The sequence below is a fragment of the Barbatula barbatula genome, assembly GCF_947034865.1.
Source record: "Barbatula barbatula genome assembly, chromosome: 6".
Classification (NCBI taxonomy): Eukaryota; Metazoa; Chordata; class Actinopteri; order Cypriniformes; family Nemacheilidae; genus Barbatula; species Barbatula barbatula.
This window is the reverse complement of record NC_136765.1, coordinates 25,007,539-25,024,110: the sequence shown is the minus strand read 5'-3', so window position 1 is coordinate 25,024,110 and position 16,572 is coordinate 25,007,539. Positions and strand designations below refer to the sequence as shown.

The window sequence follows — 16,572 nt, the reverse complement described above, 5'->3', positions numbered from 1 at the left end:
GTCAGGAGCGATGTAAAGTCACTCAACGGTCAGGAGCGATGTAAAGTCAGGAGCGATGTAAAGTCACTCAACGGTCAGAAGCGATGTAAAGTCACTCAACGGTCAGGAGCGATGTAAAGTCACTCAACGGTCAGGAGCGATGTAAAATCACTCAAGGGTCAGGAGCGATGTAAAGTCACTCAACGGTCAGGAGCGATGTAAAGTCACTCAACGGTCAGGAGCGATGTAAAGTCACTCAACGGTCAGGAGCGATGTGAAGTCACTCAACGGTCAGGAGCGATGTAAAGTCACTCAATGGTCAGGAGCGATGTAAAGTCACTCAACGGTCAGGAGCGATGTGAAGTCACTCAACGGTCAGGAGCGATGTAAAGTCACTCAACGGTCAGGAGCGATGTGAAGTCACTCAACGGTCAGGAGCGATGTAAAGTCAGGAGCGATGTAAAGTCACTCAACGGTCAGAAGCGATGTAAAGTCAGGAGCGATGTAAAATCACTCAACGGTCAGAAGCGATGTAAAGTCACTCAACGGTCAGGAGCGATGTAAAGTCACTCAACGGTCAGGAGCGATGTAAAATCACTCAAGGGTCAGGAGCGATGTAAAGTCACTCAACGGTCAGGAGCGATGTAAAGTCACTCAACGGTCAGGAGCGATGTAAAGTCACTCAACGGTCAGGAGCGATGTGAAGTCACTCAACGGTCAGGAGCGATGTAAAGTCACTCAATGGTCAGGAGCGATGTAAAGTCACTCAACGGTCAGGAGCGATGTGAAGTCACTCAACGGTCAGGAGCGATGTAAACTCCCCCAATCGGTCAGGAGCGATGTAAAGTCACTCAACGGTCAGGAGCGATGTAAAGTCACTCAACGGTCAGGAGCGATGTAAAGTCACTCAACGGTCAGGAGCGATGTGAAGTCACTCAACGGTCAGGAGCGATGTAAAGTCAGGAGCGATGTAAAGTCACTCAACGGTCAGAAGCGATGTAAAGTCAGGAGCGATGTAAAGTCACTCACCGGTCAGAAGCGATGTAAAATCACTCAAGGGTCAGGAGCGAATGTTCAAATTAATATAAAGTCCTTGCTGAGGTCGGAAAACATTGCATCTTATTTTATTGCAAATCAACATTTTATTTGGGAGAAATATTGTCAGTAGCTCACAAAATTATTTTGATCTCTCACTCAGTTTATGTTGCATCAGCAGTTTCTACTTAGTGACATTTGATTCTCGGTTGGTTTCACACAGGTCCTGTGTGTGAATGTCATGTCTGCACCACTGACCCCTCAGACTTTTACACCTCCACAACTCAAAGCTCATATTTTACTTAACCTTATCTGTTTAAAAGGACTATAAAAATGTCTTTTGAAAAAATACATTTCAAGTGTCAAGAGCTGATCTAATATTTGTCACACAAAAATGATGTGTGTGTGTGTGTGTGTGAGAGTTTTATTTAAATGGCTTCACTGATATTTTTGCTTGCAATCTCAGTTGCTTTAGACTTAGCACAATACAAATGTAATTGAATTCAAACTGATGTAATGAATAAATTATTTTGTAAAGTAATTTGTTATTTCATCAGAGGAATCAATATGAGACGTTAAAAGCAAACAAGTCATTATTGATTGTTTTTATCTCGTGCTGTCATGTAAATGTCATCAGATGAGCCGAATCTAATCTGACCCACACAGACGCTTTAATGATGGATCACATCACTGACTAGAGCACAAACTGCTGTCTGTCTGTCTGTCTGCGCAGTTCTGTACAGCAGGAGAATGATGAGCTGCACAGGCGTCTGATCTACACCTCACGTCAACTACACACGCTAGAGGAAGAGTTTGACTCAAGCCGTCAGTACCTGGAGACAGAACTACAACAAACTCAAGATGAACTCGAGAAATTCACTGAGAAACTGCACAGGTCACATCAATTTATTTGTCCTGTAGTTTGATGTCCCAGAAATGTCACTTACTAACGTTCTTCCAAATATGTGCTTACCAGAACAAAGACATTTATAAAGTTTTGGATCAACTTGAGGGGGGGTCATTCTTTACAGAATTTTCATTTTTGGCTTTAAATAATAATAATAATAATGGGATGAATTCACTATTACGGGTTTATCAAAATCTTTATCATCCTCACAGGATTCAGAGCAGTTACACAACTCTTCAGAGAATAAACCAAGAGCTGCAGGACAAAATTCAGAGAATGGTAGGAGGAGACGCACACAAACACACTTATTAACGTTACCATCGAAACAACCATCTGTATCTTAGCAATGAGGAATTAATGAACCAATTTTCTGACATTTAATAAATTTAAGGACCTCTTCATATAGTATAAATATACGCTTGTGACTTATATGATACTGTATGACTTCATTATGTATATTCAAATTGTTATAATCGAGTGATATGTCCAGTGTTGGGCAAGTTACTCTATATTATGAATATATTTAATAGTGTAATTAGATTAATGTACAAATTACTCTCTCCAATTATTGTTTCTACATCCTGTATCAACATTGATTAGTTACAGTAGGTGATTCAAGGACATGAAACAGCTCTTAAAATTCATTCAAATAAATTATACATAACTACATAAAGTAATACTATCAACTGGACAAATGTGAGAATGATACATTAAAGTGCGAATTTTAGACTTTGAATTTTGATGTCAGCACTAAAGTACACAATGTAAGTAATCCCTTAATTTACTTTTCAATGGAAAAGTAAATAAATTACAGTAACTGATAACTTTGTAACTAGTTACACCAACACTGGATATGTCATATTTGTGAAGGAATCTGTGTCATATGTGACTTTATGAACTCATAGGTTCTCTCTTTCTGATTCAGATGAAGCTTCATGAAGAGGAGACAAGATCTTTGAATCGAGAGATCCTTGTACTGAAGAACCACCTGATAGATGCCAACATCACCATTCACAAACTACAAGAAGATAATGTGTGTAGTACAGTAAAACAATGATATGTTTTCAGTTTTCATTACGGTCTTGAATTCACAAACACTTTTTTTCGTTTATGAATGTTGATTTTAAAGACATCTGGAAGAGACATGCCAGAAAATCTACCTGGGGCCTCATTTATCAAATGTTGCGTAGAGACCATCATAAATAAATTTTTGGATAATTTCTCAAAGTGCGTACTATGAATACACACTTTGAGTACACACTTTGAGAAATGATCCAAAAACCGTGTTTATAAATGAGGCCCCGGGAAGTGTACGCCTTCTTTATCAGATGTGAAATCTATAATGATTGTGAAATGATGCGCGGATGATCATGCAGTTTCAGATCTCTGCCTTTTAATGATAAAAAAGAGCACCTGTCACCATCCAAAAATCCTATATGAGCGGCAAGAATGACTTAAATTTCCCAAAACCTGCAGCAAAGGTGCGTAGCCTTCGTCCTGCTCAGACCCTGACATGGCGTACACATCTGTGCCTACGTGTTTTATAAATGAGGCCCCTGATGATTTCCCTGTAGGTTCACTAGATAGTGTACACTGAGCAGGAGGTACTGCAGTATTCTCTGTCGAGCACGATCTGATGTGAAACCGCAGGAAACTATATTGTGTTCACCGCAAAAGTGCAAAACAGAAATACAACTGATGTGTCATAACGTGATGTGTTTGTGTCTCTTCAGGATTTATACAGGAGAGATTGTAAACTGGCCGCTCGAATGCTGCAATGTGGAAACTCTCTTAACAAACCATCTGAGGTCAATCGCACACACACACACATTCACTTTGGCTTTTGATGTATGTTGATCCTCATACATTCACACAACATTGTAGTATTCACAGTTCACACTGTCTCTCTGCAGGGCTTCTTCTATAAACTCATCACACGTCTGTCTGTGATCGGTTGTAATAAACATATGCTCTCATTGGTGAATGACGCAGGATTGATTCATTGATCTGAACATTCATTAATCACAAGAAACACATGCGCACACACACACGCACACACACACACACACACACACTGTGTCTCTGTTAAATGGGAGCTGATGCTAAAAATACCTGCAGCATCTGCTCTCGTTTCCCTCCGGCAGCAGTTGCTTTCATTTCTCTTCTGCCGGAGGGTTAAAGTCACTTTCATATGAATGCGTTTCATTCATTTGATGTTATAAATCCTCCTTTTTAAAATGATATTTATGACATAAAAGTCAACATGCAGTATAGCAGCTATTGAAACTGAACCCAGACATTTTACACACCATTTGTCGTTTTCAATTAAATTGAAAGTTTACCCAAAAATAAAAATGTATTCTTTCTCACGTGGTTGTAAATCTGTATGCGAGTCTTTCTTCAGTGGCACACAAATGAAGATACTTTGAGAAATGTCTCCGTGGTTTTGTGTTCATACAATGGAAGTCAAAGGGGTTCGGTGCTGTTCTTCAGAATATCTCGTTTTGGGTTCTTCAGAAACCCAGCATTAGACGCCACAATAAAAGTAACGGATAATCCACAGCTAGAATTGGGCATTAAAGGATTTGAATGCACGGTGCAGAGGCCAAAAACAACTCGACGCAAAGCAGATGCCATTTCCCAAGTTAAAGCTGTTATTGATGTTTACAGACGGTTGTTTTCATCAGTTCATTTAAACTGTTGATCAAATAGAGTATTCAAACAGACTGGTAGGCCTATAACAGTTATTTAATGGAAATGACTGCAACACATCTGCATGTGTTTCATATCAAAAAGACGAAGATCAGAAGATGAAAGTCATATACTAACACATTGTGTCTTACGTTTACTTCAGATTCCATATAAAAATCATTCATACATGTCAGATAAAACACACAGAGTTTTTCTCAGTTCTCTCACTAACTCAGGATTTTTCTCTTTCTCATGTTTGTGTGTCTAATGCTGTTTCACAGCTTCCAGCTAGTTTACAGGATAGAGCGAGTTCTCACATGGAGAAACGTGTTGGTGGGATGAACGCGTGGCACTCAGATTCTTCTTCCACCACCATCATCGACAAAGTCCAGGAGAATCCAGAGCTGGTCACCTGCTCATACAGCCCACACGCAGATAAGCTTCAGCAGCGTAAATCATGTGATCTGTACCGCAGCGACACGGAACTGTACTGCCGTGGAGAACGCTGGCTCGAACGGCGACAGAGCGTTGACCTTCACAACACAGAGGACGACACTTTCCATCTGAACTTCTCTCCGTTCTGTGGCTTCAAGGTCGGGTCTCTTCCGGTGACCGGCTCTTATTCCAGCTTCAGTACCACTTCAGAGGAGAAATCTCGCCCGACGTCCTCTCAGCAGCTCTGGCGTGAAGGTCAAAACTCTTTCTCGTATGAAAAGGAAGTTTCAGGTTTTCCAAAGTCAAACAGTTTCCAGCATGGATTCCAGGCGCCCTGCTTTAGAGAGCCGTACCGTCTCCCGGAGGACGACCCGAACGAGCCATGGAGGCAGACCAGCGTGGAGGACGTGAACACTTTCTCGCTTCACAGCTCTGGACCAGTTTCACCCTTCAGCTGTTCAGAGCCACATTTCACACCACCGACGTCCACCTACATCAAACCCTCCTACAGCATCAGCAGCATCCCGGAGAGAGACGCACACGTCATGAATCCATGTTTCTCTGTGACTGCTCCAGATGTCATTCGCAGCAGATTCCAGCGGTCAGGAAACTCAGAACACCAGCAGCAGACACAAGACAGAAATGTCAAGAAAGATTACATGGATGAATATTCTGTCGAGTCTCTAAACCAAAGTCTGGGAGCCGATGGCGAGCGGTACAAGAAGAATCTTCAGAGAAAAACGCCAGAATATGTAAACACAGGACTGAGCAGAAAAGACAGTCTTACTAAAGCACAGCTGTACGGCACGCTGCTAAACTAACATCTCCAAACCATCAACCTTCATGATGCTCTTAGCCGTGAACATAATACAAAAACAGATGTCAAGACAATGGTGTAATAAAGCTTTTAAGAGATTTGTGTCATTTCCAAACTGCCCTTTGTTTATAAATTCGAACACTCCTTTATTACGTGTAAACAATGAGTTTAAATGCCTCTGTACTTTGTTTTCTGTCAACGTGTCACAGTTTATAATGACGTGCATTAAATAATAAAGATGAAGTTCTTTACTAAATAAATATATTGACATCTTCGTTAATTAACCACGTCGTAATACACAGAGAGATACTACAAAAATGTTCATTGCTTATATTAATTACAAAAATCAAAACAATGATGTGAACAAAACAGATATTCAGCAATAAATGAACATGATTTGTGATTCTAAATCATTTATTTCCATATTTTAATTTCTCCTCCCCAATCACACGAGGCCATGACGCCGGGTAACAGCGGATGCAGAGCTGCGCAGACGCATGCGTGTTCATGTGCCTGCAGCGTCTTCAGCATCCGTGCGCTGTGAAAGTCATAAAAGTGAACAGATCCGGTGGAACTACCAGACACGAGAACGCTTCCGTCTGCGGAGAACCCACAATGCACTGCGAAACCCTCCACCTACAAACAACAGCACAAACGACACAATGACTTCCTCATCATCCGTTCTGAAAGAACACACACATTCAGGTAGCGTTGTGTTGTTATCAAATATATTTGTAGTACTCCAGAATGCACACAAGAGTAATTCATTTCAAAGGCTCGCTGCGGGTGAGACGTGATACGGCTGATATTAGATATGCATTCACACAGTGATGGAGAGACAAACACTGACCTTGTGTCCTTCATATCGAAGTCTCTTATTCATTTTGTACGGCCGCTGTGCTGAAAACAGAGCGATGTAACTTCCATTGGTCTGAGCCACAAAACTGTTGTCCAGCGGATGAGAGGTGAGACACGGACAGGTGTAGCGCTCCTAATACAAACACACACACATACACGTCTCTTTCAAGCAATGCAAACAGTTCTTGTAGTTTCGAAATAAGATTACGCAGTAATGTGAGAGAATTCAAGAAGGGTGTCTTCATACATGAAATATCTGATTAGAGAGTTTAGCGGTGGTGTCAAAGTCCCAAGCGACCAGCGTGAGTTCTGCTGAATCTCGACTCACTGCGTCTGTACTGCTGATAAACTCTTTACCATCACCCAGAAACAAGATATCCAAAGTCTGCTGGATACCGGCCTTATACACCCGCAGCACCTGACGCACACGCACACAGCTTTTAAATCTGACTACAGAACAACGTTTAAATAAACCATCACAGATCTAAAGTCACTTCTATACACACAAACATTTGGTCCAGAGTCAGCATCATATATAAACATCTGACCAATCATGGTCCCGCATTATCACACTTACCTTACCGGAGCGCACGTCCCAGGCCTTGACCTCTGAACTGAAGCCGCCACAGAGGAACACATCAGGGTCACAGGGTCGAGGAGTAACACAGCCCACCTTAAAGTGATTCTCCATCTTTACTACAGTCTTTCCTGTCAATCAATTACAAGTACTGATGTTATATGAGAAAGATTTTCTCTTGATGACACACATTCACTTCGGTCCCATCATGTGTTTCCTCACTGATTCTCATTCCAAATGCTGTTAAACTGACAATAAACTCACTGAACATAAACCTGATTCATATCTGATCTGATGTTTCTCTATAAAGCATGTTATAAACAGGACTGTTGCATGATCATGTATATAATGTGATGTTTTACTGGAACAGATGTGATCTCTGGTTCTAATTGTCTCAATTAAAGCTCGTGTCTGGAGAGAGAAATGAGAAGTCTTGACTCTACATTATTACTGAAATGAAAACAGAGGTGTGATAAGAAACACCAGCAGACAGCACGAGCGTCATTCTGTCTGAAAGAAAAAGCTGATATCAAACCAGACTCCACCTGACCAAATTTATCTCTACATCAGCTCTTTACATGACTAATAATAAGTCAATATGTGCAGAGAGAGAGAGCGAGAGAGAGAGAGAGAGAGAGAGAGAGAGAGAGACAGTCTGAGCTCATCTGATGTCCTGGAGAGAAGCTGAGCATTAATGCTCATGATAATGATGCTTTTACACACAAGATCTGTGGATTCTCATACGTTTTGAAATACAAACACGATCTGTGTGTATAAACATGAATGTTGGAGACTCACCCGTCTCTACATCTGTGAGAGCGACGGTGCCGTCAAATGAGCCGGACAGGATTCGCCGACCACACGGCAGCCAGCAGGCGTCACGGATTGAGCCGAGCTGTGTGGAATATGTGTGTATGCACCTTCCGCTGTCAACACCATCCCATAACTGTAAACACAAATAAACACATTTCTACTGTGTGTGTGTGTGTGTGTGTGTGTATCAGTGTCATTACAACTGTACAGAAAGTGTGCAGACACTCACACATCAGAATAATAATCAATGATGTCAATGAAAACACTCACACCTGAAGTCCTCATCAATCAATCAATCCAATAATAATACCTTTCCATAATGTTATGAATTCAATATTAGTCATGTGAATAAATCACTGTGGTTAAGGCACAGATACAAGACAAATACGAGCATCATTTAGGGAGGTGCTTTAGAATTAAAAGACTAAATTAACTTATTCATTATTACATATAGTTAGGTCATTTTTACATTATAGTCTGTTTAGTATTTGACGTGTGTTTCTCTCTACTTTATCTTAAATGTGTGCGTTTCTGTGAGAACCACTGTGCGTTTGTTCACGTCTGTGTGTGTGGAGTGGTTTGTCTGTGTTTTGTATGTGGGTGTGTTTGAACCCGCGTGTGTGTCTGTCTTCTGTGTTTTCACCTTTTTTGTTTTTACTTGTATAACTTTAAATGTTTTGCTTATAGCCAAAATGTTTCATGTAGCCTACACCTGCTTTGTAACAATGAAAATTGTTATATATTAATTAAGTAGAGTACATGAAGAGACCACATTAATAAAGCCTGAATCAGGTCCAGCTCAGATCAGAACACAAGCACCAGGCGTTTGAGGGACACATCACCAGGCGTTCCTCTGACACGTTCGGTCTTATGTTTCATTAACACACGCCTGAAACAGAATCTGATGGCAGCAGCCCTCTTATATCCTCCAGAGATACAGATATGAGACGGCTCAGAGATGCTCATGAGATGTGAATAGAGGTTTCACAATTTAACAGTGAAATCAATCAGAATGTTCAGGTGGATGTTCACAGCAGTATAATGTGACTCATCATTCAGCACAACACCATCAATCAATCATCAGACACTCCACCGGGTGAGTTATGACCGATTAACTAGTAAGTGTTTAGTTAGTAAGGAGGGTTTAACTGACGGTCTCATTTATCACACTCATGAATATTTCATATAGTGTGTCCTGAGTGTGTGGGGCTGGTGTGAGGTTTTATGGGAGGCTGTGATGTCCTGAGCTCGTCTGTGTGATTTTACACATTTACTGTGACATTCCAGAATCAGAATAATATTGGATAGACCTGAATATCTATTTTTTCTATCCTCACTAGTTCTTTCTTCTTTTCACTAACCAGCCAGGGGAACTTTTTCCGATGAATCTTAGTTTACAGTAATTATTCTCTATGTAGTTGCAGCAGTGCTTTTTTAATATGCCAGAGGAGAACTGTCTCTCCCGGTTGGGTCTGGTCTCTCCCAAGGTTTTTCCCACTCTTAAACGCATGTACATCTATAGTGGAGTTTTGGTTCCTGGCCACCTTTACTCACTGGGAGACTGGTTTAGTTTCATCCATTTAACAACACAAGTGCACGTTAACATAATTGAACAAATATATTCTTTCTGCATGTTTTGGTATTAATTGCAAATTGTTCTGGTATATTGTAATTTTGTAACATTTTGTACATTGCATAGAGAAAAACTTGCACTAATACCAAGTATCTTAATGCAATATATTCTCTGTAATTCTCGTAATTTTTTTTAATTACATTTTAATAGTGATGTATGTAAAGCTGCTTTGCAATAATAAAGTTGTGAAAGGCGCAATATAAATAAAATTGAAAGAGCAATTTTAACATTCAGTCTCTCTCTCTTTGGGAAGATGACACATTCACTCAGATTCAGTTCTTGTTTTAACTAATTTAATATGGAACACTCTATCAACCACATACGTGTCGTGATTTATTTTTCAGTATTAGTTTCTCTTTTGCTAGTCTATAACATATTCTCAGACTGAAGTTTTAAAAAGGCTTGAGTCTTAAACAACTGCACGTGTGTTTGATGATCATCAAGTGTTGTGGTACCTTGAACGTTTTGTCCATGGATGCTGAGAGCAGCAGGTGACTGTGATGATCCACCGGACACCACTGCAGTGTGTTCACTGGACCCTGATGGCCTTGAAGTCCACACTTAACCCGTCTGGGCAGCTGTGTTCCGGCCTGTTTTCTGCTCAGATACGGACGGATTGTCTCTGACACCTCAGACAGCAGATGTGATCCAGCAGTGTGTGCTGCTTCTGTTTGGACCGGAGCTGAAGCAGACACACGCTGTCTTTTAGAAACATACGGTCTCACTACAGTTGGGTTTGGATGAGATCTCTTTACACACGATGAAGAATAAGATCTTGAGTCGTGTGTTCCCGAGACACCAGACTGTGATGATGATGATGATGGGTTCATGATGAAGAGTTGATCTTCATTGTGCTGGTCATTATTCACGTCCAGATAAAGTCCAGTGTCATGAGGTTCAGTTATACGCTCTTCGCTTGTCTCGCTGTCTGAATCCTCATAATCAACCAGTGAATCCATTTCAACCCTTGTATTGTTTTGATAAATGAATGTGTCTGTAATCTCAACTCAATGTCCAGTGACAGTTTGCTTTCATGGATGAGTTCGCCACCTGCTGGACACCTGATGATGACGCGTCTTCATGACAACATTGAGTCTGAATAAAAAGATCATAAATGAAGATCATTAGAAACATCAGATCCGCACCACTGTGACACGAAACACAAACTGATATTCTCTCTTATTCATCACTTTAATACAACCGCCCTCTATTTACAATAAACGAAAATAGAAAGAGTTACACGAACTTCTATTATTAAACTAACGTTACACACGGCGAATCATTGTGATCTGGTTTAAAAGAATAACGTTTACATCTCAACAGATCGTTATAAATGACAAAATTAATTTAATTACATAAACAATATGACTGTAAACGTAGCTCTATTACTGTAGTAGCTATAGCTTATTTTTATAGCGAATTTCATTTGATGAAATATCACCCGGAACGTCCCGGAAACGCGAATCTTACAAACATCCGTACAAAATAAGAGTCTCGTTAACTTTAACACACACACACACACACACACACATTTATATATATATTAAGAGTTTGGTTAACTCCGTTAAATCACGTTTTTATTTTGTATTACAATCAACATCGATAAAACTAAGTCCCAAACTATATATATATATATATATATATATATATATATATATATATATATATATATATATATATATGAACAATTAAAAATATATTTGTAACGCAAATACACAGGAAGGAAAGTGTTGTGTGTGTCGCGTGCGTCAGTGTTTCAGTCGGACACGTTTGAGTGAAACACGGAGCCGCAGTGAATCTGATGTAAGCTGAATGAAGATTGAAACATAATTAGATACAGTGAGTGTGCGCTCATCATTATCTTTATTAACATTATGATTATTATTATTATTGAACACATGAGATCGTGAGACTGACTTACAGATCAATATTAAGACTTTAATCGAGCATGTGGCGCGTGTCACAGCTGTTCTTCTCATCTGATCTGAATGAATGAATATGAAAAAACCTGTCAGCATCAGTACTACTATTATTATTAATCTCTTTTACAGGTGAAGATGTCTGATATGAGTCCGGTAGATCTGTATGATCAGTTGACAGCTCAAGGAGAAACAGTCCGATCTTTTAAAGCTCAGAAAGCACCAAAGGTTTGACGTGTCTGTCTGTATACAGAACTGTCTCTCTCTCTGTGTCTCTCTCTCTCTGTGTCTCTCTCTCTCTGTGTCTCTCTCTCTCTGTGTCTCTCTCTCTCTGTGTCTCTCTCTCTCTGTGTCTCTCTCTCTGTGTCTCTCTCTCTCTGTGTCTCTCTCTCTCTGTGTCTCTCTCTCTCTGTGTCTCTCTCTCTCTGTGTCTCTCTCTCTCTGTGTCTCTCTCTCTGTGTCTCTCTCTCTGTCTCTCTCTCTCTGTCTCTCTCTCTCTGTCTCTCTCTCTCTGTCTCTCTCTCTCTGTCTATATATATATATATATATCTGTGTGTTTGAATGTATCATGTTTTCATGTTATGACGAGACTGAATGTTGTTCATAGTTTATCATTATTTCTCATACTGTATTGTTTTAATAAAAATAATGTGTTTAATAGTGTGAACAACAGCTTGTGTTTATCTTTATGTGATTCTACTCTTGCAGGCTGACATCGATGCTGCTGTGCAGTTGTTATTAAAGATGAAAGTGGATTTTAAGCATGTCACCGGTCAGGACTATAAAGCCGGATGTCCGCCGGTGGACTGTGTCATCTCCAATGATCATGAAGAAGCTGTGGATGGGGATGATCAGGTGGACCCGTGGAACGTCTCTACGACCAGCGCCAAAGGAGTGGACTATGATAAACTCATTGGTAGGTTTTGATGTGTGTGAAGCCTGATATATTTTGTTGTGTCATGAGATAATGTTGTTGTTGTTAGTTCGGTTTGGCAGCAGTAAGATCGATGAGGAGCTGTTGGACAGAATCACTCGGATCACAGGAAAAGTGGCCCATCATTTTCTCCGTAGAGGAATCTTCTTCTCTCACAGGTCTGTTCTCCAGCACAAAAGGACAAATCTCAGTCATTCACTGCACATCAGTGTCATCTCTCGTTTTGTTTTTATTGTACCGCAGGGATATGCATCAGATCCTGGACGCATATGAGAATCAGAAATCTTTCTATCTTTACACGGGCCGAGGACCGTCTTCGGAAGCCATGCATGTGGGCCATCTGATCCCCTTCATCTTCACCAAGTAAGAGTCTTCCTCGTCCACACCAGAAGATGTGTTTCCATGTGTTCACGGTATCCAGCTGTGATTTGTGTGATGATTGTGTGTTTCAGATGGCTTCAGGACGTGTTTGACGTTCCTCTGGTCATTCAGTTGACGGATGATGAGAAATATCTGTGGAAGGATCTTTCACAGGAGGACTGTTATCGATACGCTGTGGAGAACGCTAAAGACATCATCGCCTGTGGTTTCGATGTCAACAAGACCTTCATCTTCTCCGATCTGGACTACATGGGGTAAAAGAGCAGTATGTTAAGCTCACAACTGATGATATGTTCATGAGTCTACGTGCAGATGAACGTTTGTGTGCTTTTGTTTTGTTGCTAATCAAAAGCTCTGCGTTGTTTATTTCCAATAGAATCCAGAAACAAAATATGCACACAGAGCTTTGATTTAAACATTTACGATTGTGACGTTTGTCTCTTCCGATAGGTCGAGTCCTTCGTTTTACAGGAACGTTTTGAAGGTCCAGAAACATGTCACATTTAATCAGGTTAAAGGAATCTTTGGCTTCACAGACAGTGATTGTATCGGTAAGAAGAGAAAGTGAATTTGAAGCAGTCTGATGTTTTCGAGGATCTCAGTTGAACAGTTGGTGTGTTTGCAGGGAAAATCAGTTTTCCTGCGATTCAAGCGGCTCCGTCGTTCAGCGGCTCCTTCCCTCAGATCTTCAACGGCAGGACAGATGTTCAGTGCCTGATTCCATGTGCTATCGATCAGGTGAGATCAGACCTTTCACACACAATGTCAGAGACCAGAGGGATGTTTCTCGCACAGCATTCTGGAGATCTCGTTTCTGATCGGCTCTCCCACAGGACCCGTATTTCCGGATGACCCGGGACGTGGCCCCGCGGATCGGTTACCTCAAACCTGCTTTACTTCACTCCACCTTTTTCCCAGCGCTTCAAGGGGCTCAAACCAAGATGAGCGCCAGTGACCCAAACTCCTCCATATTCCTCACCGACTCGCCAAAACAGATCAAGAATAAGGTTTGTTCTGCAGGTGCTTTGAGGAAACATCGAGAATAGGTGTGACAAGTTTCTTCATGTGTCGTTTCAGATCAACAAACACGCTTTCTCTGGTGGCAAAGACACTGTAGAGGATCACCGGAAGTTTGGCGGAAATCCAGATGTGGACGTTTCTTTCATGTATCTGACATTTTTCCTGGAAGACAATGAGCAGCTGGAGAAAATCAGACAGGTGAGAGATCAGATGTTCCACACGCACACACAAGAGTTACTGCTGAAAGATTTTCTTCGTGCGTTGAAGTGTTGATTTGTTGTTGTTCAGGATTACAGTAGGGGAGATCTTCTCACCGGCGAACTGAAGAAACTTCTAATAGAGACCCTTCAGCCCATTATCGCAGCTCATCAGGAGAAACGCAAACATGTGACGGATGACATCGTCAAACAGTTTATGACCCCACGGAAGTTAGACTTTCATTTATGATCATCACATCTGGTCTAAACTTCTCGATTCAAACCAGACGGAATAACACAGAACCCATCAGACGTCCAGAAGAAGGAATGTGGCGGATCTTCACGTCATCATTCAGATACATTTCAAGGGAACTAACATGTGATGTATAATTCTCTCTACGACAAGACACAAGCGTCAATGTCATAAAGAAAATGTTTATTGTCATTATTACTGAACCGCTGGTTTATTTAAAAACTCTACAAATACAAAGACAGATTCAGTCTGATTCAAAGATGCATGAATCTGTGGCGATTGAATCAAATGATATACAAATAAACAAACATCTGCCACATAATGAGTGTTCACCTCAGATATGACGTAAACAAGTTTTACTCCACTTGAGTCATTTCAACACATGATATAGTTATTATACAATACTGCGAAAGTGCATCATACACGTCTAGTCATGAGAACATCCTCCTCTGTTTATGATAAACTCATCTGGAAGTACAACACAGCATTCATTCTCATATAAAATATGTCATACAAATGATCAATATATTTGTACTATTAATATATATACTATTATCTAGAAACACGTTTTCAGTAGACATTCTGACCTAAATGCCAATGGGATTTTTGTAAAAGAATGTTGTGCAACATTTGTCTTTAATGACAAATAACTTGCGCCAAATGTAAATGATCCTGATGATGATTTTCAATCTACGATACTGTCCGCAGAACTCGAATCACCAGTTCATATGTGGCAAACACGGTCATGTTGACCGGGAAAGCCCGTATGCAGTTGACGGACAGACCTTTAAACAGAACCGCCGGACCTTCAGTCTTCACGCTGTCTGTTATACAGTGAATGAATCCTCTGTACCGCTGTCTGTTCATACCATCCACCTGCAGACGGGCTTTAATCACATCCATCGGTGTCCCCACGGCCCACCCGCACATACCTGACACTCCACCAGCAAACAGAATCACAGTCCATTCTGAAACCACACAACAGACCGTTCATGTTCACGCATTTCATACACCGGAAAACATTCACATAGATGTATTTCACCTAGGAAAGAAATGAATCCACTGATTGCAGAGGCGGCATTTGCTTTGTCAGAGTTAGGTCGAAACCGACCTTTAATATCTCTGTATATGTGATCACACTGTGAGCTGTGATTCCGTCAGTAAATTCAATAGATGTGCAGTTTGGCTGCAGCATCAGTACCTGAATGTTGGCCTCGTGCAGACAGCAGGTCACGGATGGTGCTGTAGGTGAGAAAGTAAGTGGCGAATGAAGGTCCGTCTCTCAAAGCTAAAGCACCAGAGCCTCTGTAGAGTCCACGCAAACCCTCGTGACGCGCGATACTTAACACGCAGTGAAGCGGACCGCGATATTTCAGCTTCGAGTCTGATCTCACGCTCCCGAGTCCTTCGGTCTGACACTGAAGACGAACTTTCACAATGTCCGCAGGGGACATCACCGAAACCTGACCACAGACAAATAGTTTACAGGCGTTGTGTGGTTAAGTTACGCACAAAAAGACAAAGAAGTACCTGCGCGACTCCACCGGCGAACCCGGCGAGAAATATATCCGCCTTATGATGCGCGTCACCGGCGCGTCTGTCGCGCAGCGCGTGTAAACGATTCAGGACGTTTCTGTAAGTGCCGAATACCAGAGAAGAGCTGATGGACACCGTAGTTACAGGCATCGACATGCCCCTGTAGAAACCGACATCTGAACACACAGCAGTGGGTTAGTTCACATTAACGGGACTATAAAGTAATGAATGACGGAACTCACGCCTTCATTTTGGCAGAGTCTTCTCACACAGTCCCATACACCGGAATACTGTTTCTGCGTCTGGATTCTCACCTGCAACACATACAGCTCTTACGACGACGACGATGATGATTATTACAATATTATTATTAGGCCTTTTATTACCTTCACTGTGTCTAATGGATACCCCACTGCCACGCCTAAAGCTCCTAAACACAAGATTGTAAATCCTCATAAATATTCACATTTATTCAATTATTACATAAACAAACACATGACATGGGATTTATAATGTATTTATGAATGAATGAGTCACAGCTTTATTAACACCGGTGTTAGTGAGACGCATATCAATGAAAAGTAGAG

The 16,572-nt window shown here is 41.1% G+C and overlaps 3 protein-coding genes across 6 annotated transcripts; 1 reads left to right on the top strand and 2 right to left on the bottom strand.

Moving 5' to 3' along the window:
* Nucleotides 1-5,939: 5,939 nt before the first annotated feature.
* On the bottom strand, nt 5,940-11,259 carry wdr25 (WD repeat domain 25). 3 transcript variants are annotated; one of them, XM_079459291.1, is made up of 7 exons: nt 11,101-11,255; nt 10,201-10,840; nt 8,098-8,245; nt 7,300-7,430; nt 6,970-7,140; nt 6,715-6,855; nt 5,940-6,500 (listed from the first exon to the last, which is right to left on the bottom strand). In XM_079459291.1, the coding sequence occupies exons 2-7, from the start codon at nt 10,702-10,704 to the stop codon at nt 6,279-6,281; spliced, it is 1,317 nt and encodes a 438-aa protein (XP_079315417.1). In that variant the 5' UTR covers nt 10,705-10,840; nt 11,101-11,255; the 3' UTR covers nt 5,940-6,278. The 3 variants fall into 3 exon arrangements, with proteins under 3 accessions (XP_079315417.1, XP_079315418.1, XP_079315419.1); XM_079459292.1 differs by having other exon boundaries at nt 5,993-6,500; nt 11,135-11,255; XM_079459293.1 differs by having other exon boundaries at nt 6,111-6,500; nt 11,187-11,259.
* Nucleotides 11,260-11,462: 203 nt separating this feature from the next.
* Nucleotides 11,463-15,107, top strand: wars1 (tryptophanyl-tRNA synthetase 1). 2 transcript variants are annotated; one of them, XM_079459288.1, is made up of 11 exons: nt 11,463-11,584; nt 11,797-11,892; nt 12,373-12,580; nt 12,648-12,756; nt 12,842-12,961; nt 13,051-13,233; nt 13,430-13,530; nt 13,605-13,717; nt 13,813-13,986; nt 14,057-14,197; nt 14,288-15,107. In XM_079459288.1, exons 2-11 carry the CDS (start codon nt 11,803-11,805, stop codon nt 14,444-14,446), a joined length of 1,398 nt encoding a protein of 465 aa, XP_079315414.1. In that variant the 5' UTR covers nt 11,463-11,584; nt 11,797-11,802; the 3' UTR covers nt 14,447-15,107. The 2 variants fall into 2 exon arrangements, with proteins under 2 accessions (XP_079315414.1, XP_079315415.1); XM_079459289.1 differs by having other exon boundaries at nt 11,510-11,548; nt 14,288-14,796.
* On the bottom strand, nt 14,586-16,555 carry slc25a47b (solute carrier family 25 member 47b; the record flags this gene model as incomplete). Its single annotated transcript, XM_079459376.1, has 6 exons — nt 14,586-15,417; nt 15,651-15,912; nt 15,980-16,161; nt 16,224-16,299; nt 16,372-16,415; nt 16,537-16,555. The coding sequence occupies 6 exons, from the start codon at nt 16,553-16,555 to the stop codon at nt 15,140-15,142; spliced, it is 861 nt and encodes a 286-aa protein (XP_079315502.1). The 3' UTR covers nt 14,586-15,139.
* Nucleotides 16,556-16,572: the final 17 nt, after the last annotated feature.

Bases quoted from the DNA above. Each gene is read 5' to 3' on its own strand.
- wdr25 (XM_079459293.1), bottom strand. From the start codon at position 10,704: ATGGATTCACTGGTTGATTATGAGGATTCAGACAGCGAGACAAGCGAA. The intron at 8,246-10,200 runs GTACCACAACAC...TTGTGTTTACAG, and splicing joins CCATGGACAAAACGTTCAAG to TTATGGGATGGTGTTGACAG. The intron at 6,856-6,969 runs GTATGAAGACAC...TGTTTGTATTAG, and splicing joins TCTCTAATCAGATATTTCAT to GAGCGCTACACCTGTCCGTG.
- wars1 (XM_079459288.1), top strand. From the start codon at position 11,803: ATGTCTGATATGAGTCCGGTAGATCTGTATGATCAGTTGACAGCTCAA. The intron at 13,718-13,812 runs GTGAGATCAGAC...GCTCTCCCACAG, and splicing joins TTCCATGTGCTATCGATCAG to GACCCGTATTTCCGGATGAC. The intron at 14,198-14,287 runs GTGAGAGATCAG...GTTGTTGTTCAG, and splicing joins AGCTGGAGAAAATCAGACAG to GATTACAGTAGGGGAGATCT.